This window comes from Eimeria acervulina, genomic scaffold (genome assembly GCF_000499425.1).
Source record: "Eimeria acervulina Houghton genomic scaffold, Eah_scaff1612, whole genome shotgun sequence".
In the NCBI taxonomy this organism is placed as follows: domain Eukaryota; phylum Apicomplexa; class Conoidasida; order Eucoccidiorida; family Eimeriidae; genus Eimeria; species Eimeria acervulina.
The window spans coordinates 1-4,743 of NW_013549068.1; the positions used below are offsets into that span (position 1 = coordinate 1).

The following is a 4,743-nucleotide window of genomic DNA, read 5'->3' on the forward strand; positions in this document are numbered from 1 at the left end:
TAGAAAGATACGCACACATATATATGCAACTATACATATACCCCCATATATGCATATATATATATATATGAATATGTATATATATATATATATATACATATAATATTTATATACATATATATATATATATACATATGTATATATATACAGATCTGCATATGTTTACCTGTATCTCTATCTATCTACACACACGCATATATATATATATATATGTACAGAATTTGTGTATATACATATATATATATATATTATATATATTATATATATATATATATTATATATATTATATATATGTATATATAACAACAGAAGGCAGGCTGAACATCATGATGAAGATTGCTGAGTAAAATTGTTTTTATTTGTTTTGTTATCTAAGTAAATAAATAAATAAATAAGTAGATAAATAAATAAATAAATAAATTTAATATCGATAAACAGCAGCAAAGATTATAATTATAATAATATTAAACTTACTTCTTCGCTGTCGCTCGTAGTTAAGGTTTGTTATCCCCGTATAAAATATATAATAACATAGTAATATAATAATTATATTATAATATTATAAATCAAATAATAATAATAATACTAAAATATATATTAATATTACTTTTGTACGTTATTGCGGTGTACGTACACCTCAAGTGAGCTCGCATGCATATAAAAGCATTAAAAAGTTTAAATAAAAGAAATACAAATAAATAAAATAAAAAATATGAACATAAAACAATTAATTAATACATTTATATATTATTTATTTATATATTTATATCTTTATTTATTTATTTATTTATATCTTCTGTCTGTACAGACTGCAGCAGCAGCTCGCCGGCGTCGGCTGCGCTTGGGGTGTCTATGCAAAAAAGTTTTTAATTAAAAGTATGAAAATAAATTTAAAAATAAAATAAAATAAATTAAATAAATAAAATAAATTAAAATAAATTAAATAAATTAAAATAAATTAATTATATTCAAACAACTACGCAGAAACAAACAGAGGCGTCTCTCTGTTGCGTCTGTCTCACAGGGGCTGCAGCAGATTAAATAAGTTTGTTAATATATTATTATTAAAATATATACATTTAATTTTGTTTTTATTTTCTTTTTATCTACATATAAATATATATATAATTATATATATATTTATATATATTTATATATATATATTTATTTAAGACATGAGTTTATCAAAGAATAAAGAAATAGGATTTTGTTAATATTTTTTTTATTTGATTATCTTTTAAAACAAAGCACAAGAAGAATATATATATGAATAAGATGCAGTATATTTTATTGATGTTGTTGATATATATAAAAGCAGCAGCAGCAGAGCCTTTCTGTACATACAACTTGAATAGAACAGCAGCAGCAACAACAGCAGCAAACTGCGGATATGTTTGTTCAGATCCTTGGGGTGCAGCAAATCCTCATTACTGCGGCTCATCACCTCATCCTTGCTGCTGCAGCCCTTCCTGCAGCGCAGCAGCAGCAGCAGCAAGAGCATTTATAGGTATTAATTGGTCGGATAGATATTCAAGGCTGCATATATCTCGACGTATATTATTTAAAAGATTAAAAGCAAACGGATTTAAACATATTAAAATATTTTCTCCTGACGGTTTATCAATTATTAAAAAGATATATAATAATAATGTTAATGTTTATGTAGGGCTGCCGAATCGTCTGCTGCATGCATTATCAGCATCGCAGCTAAAGGCTTATTTACTGATAAAACAACAGATACTACCGTTTAAAGATATTGTTAAATTAATTATCGTCGCAAATGAGCCGCTAATATGTATTAAAACAGCAGACTGGGGTAAGAGAGGCGAGTGCAGCTCTCTTAACTCTCCTTCCAAGCTATTACCTGCATTATATAATATTAAACAAGCTTTAAAAGAGTTAAATCTAGAATATATACCTGTGTCTACAGCTCTTAACGGAGGGATATTAGAGATGTCTCAGAACCCTTGGACGCCCTGTGCAGCAGATTATAAACCGCAGCTGCTGCCTCTGCTGCAGCAGCTCTGGAGCTTCTTGCTGCAGCAGACTCCTCCTGCACCTTTTATTGTTAATATATACTCGTGGTTTGCTGCTATGGGTGGACATATATCTATTCCTGCTGCTGTTGGTGCTGCACCAGCACCTTCTGCTGCTGCTGTAGCAGAAGCAGCAGCAGCAGCAGCAACTACTGCAGCAGCAGCAGCTGCTGCTGCTGCTGTTGATGCTGTAACTGGGAATGATAAAAAGACAGAAGCAACAGCAGAAGCAGCAGCAGCAAAGGACAATGCTTCTTCTTACTCTTCTTTCTCAGCAACAGCAGCAGCAACAGCAGCAGCAACAGCAACAGCAACAGCAGCAGCAACAGCAGCAGCACGAGCAGCAGGTGCAGCAGCAGGAGCAGCAGGAGGATATGAAGCAGCAGCGCATGACGGAGTTCACCGATATCTATTTAATATGGACATGCAAATAGATATGCACAGAATTGCGCTATGCAAACATAATATGACGAACTTAGACATCTGGATCGGAGAGACAGGCTGGCCGACAGCAGGAGGTTTAAAAGCAGCAGCAAGAAACGCAGAGATATATTTCTTTAATGCAGCAAGAAGAGCAGCAGGATTAGATCTATTGCCTGCAGCAGAACTTACATCTACTACCATTGAAGCAGCAGCTAAAGTTGCAGCAAGTGCTGCAGCAAATGCTGCAGCAAGTGCTGCAGCAAGTGCTGCAGCAAATGCTGCTGCTGCTCAACATGCATATCCATCTCATCAACTGGGTGTAAAAGCAGCAGATATTGCAGCCAAAGCAGCAGCACAAGCTGCTGAAGCAGCAACAGCAGCAGGAGTAGCAGCAGCAGCAGAAGCAGCAGCAGCAGATAATATACGCCTTCCTTATATACCCTATCCCCTCTTCTTATTTGAAGCCTTCGACGAACAATTAAAGTTTGAGATTGAGCACGGCAACCAATATGAGAACCACTTCGGCCTCTTCACAGAAGAAGCAGCTCCTAAGTTCTTTCTTAAGAAGAAGAAGAAGCAGCAGCAGCAGCAGCAGCAGCAGCAGCAGCAGCAGCAGCAGCAGCAGCAGCAGCAGCAGGAGCAGCAGGAAAAGAATATTTATTATTACTCTAATTCTAATTCTATTTATCATCATCACACAATCTTTAATAGTAAAGATCATCCTCCTTTTTCATATAATACACTTGCTGAGGTGTACAGGCAGCTCAATAAACAAACAAAAAATAATGCTGCTGCTTTTCTGCAAGCAGCACAACCTATGAGTTCTGCTGCTGCTGCAGCAGCAGCTGCTGCAGCTGCTGCAGCTGCTGCAGCAACTGCAGACATTGCAGAACAAATCAGCAATGCAACAACAGCAGCAGAAGCAGCAGCAGCAGCAGCAGCAGAAGCAGCAGCAGCAGAAGCAGCAGCAGCAGCAGCAGAAGAAGAAGTAGAAGAAGAAGAAGAAGAAGACAGAACTATGCTTATCTTTTCTCATTCTCTTCTTCTTAGCTCCCCGGACGTACAGCAGCTAACGGAGCTGCAGAAGCAGCATAAAAGCAGAGAGTTGCTGCTGCAGCTGCATCAGCAGCAACAAAAAAAACAAAAGCAGCAGCAAGAGCAGCAGCAGAAGCAGCAGCAGAAACAGAAACAGCAGCAAAAGCAAAAACAACGACAGAAAAAACAGCAGCAGCCAGAGCAGCAGCAAAAGCAACAGCAAAAGCAGCAGCAAGAGCAGAAGCAAGAGCAGCAGCAGGAGCAGCAGCAAAAGCAGCAGCAAAACCAACGCCCTAGAGAAGGACACCCACAACCTTCAACAGAACACAACAGCAAACAGCAGCAGCAACGCGCAGCAGCAGAAGCAGAAGCAGCAGCAGCAACAGCAGCAGAAGAGCCAGCAGCGGCGGCAGAAGCAGCAGAAGCAGCAGCAAAAGCAGCAAAACATTTTGCTTCTGACAATGAAGAGAAAGCTGCATAGAAAGGCAGTGATGGAGACAGCAGCAGCAGCAGCAGCAACGATAGCAGCAGCAGCAACATCTACAGCAGCAGCAGACAGGAAGTTGCTGCTGCTGCTGTAGCTCACGGCAGAGAGCGCCAGTGCGCGTCTCCCCTGCTGCTGCAGCTGCTGCAGCTGTTCCTCCTGCTGTAGCAGCAGCTGCTGCTGGTGCTGCTGCTGCAGCTGCTGCAGCTGTTTCTCCTGTTCTAGCAGCAGCTGCTGCAGCACGGTATATGTATGTCTGCTGCTGCTGCTGTTTGGCGCTAAGGCTTAGCAAAAATAAATCTTAAAATTAAAACAAAACATAAAAAATTTATTTTTTATTCTGTCTTTTCATACGCATCAACGCTGCAGCAGCAGCAGCAGCAGCAGCAGCAGAACCAGCAGCACTTTCTGCGTTGTAGCTAGCTATCACAGCTAGCTACAGCCAGCTAGCTGCAGCTAGCTGGCTAGAGGCAGCTAGCTAGAGGCAGCTAGCTACACGTAGCTAGCTACAGCTAGCTAGCCAGAGATAGGTAGATTGAAAGCGGAGGCAGAATGATAAATACTTTTAAAGAGACAATTAAAATATTTAAATGCATCGGCACGTCGAGGTAAACATACACCGGAAACTCCTGCTGCTGCTGCTGCTGCTGCTGCTGCTGCTGCTGCAGCACCTCCTGCTCCTGCTGCTCCTACTGCAGCTGCTCCTGCTGCTGCAGCAACTCCTGCTGCTTCTGCTGCTGCTGCTGCTGCAGCTGTTCCTGCTGC

At 39.7% G+C, this 4,743-nt stretch overlaps 1 protein-coding gene across 1 annotated transcript; it reads left to right on the forward strand.

Annotated features, from left to right (window-relative positions):
• Window positions 1-1,953: 1,953 nt before the first annotated feature.
• Window positions 1,954-3,975, forward strand: EAH_00061610 (glucan endo-1,3-beta-glucosidase precursor, putative; the record flags this gene model as incomplete). Its single annotated transcript, XM_013393324.1, has 1 exon — window positions 1,954-3,975. One exon carries the CDS (start codon window positions 1,954-1,956, stop codon window positions 3,973-3,975), a length of 2,022 nt encoding a protein of 673 aa, XP_013248778.1.
• Window positions 3,976-4,743: the final 768 nt, after the last annotated feature.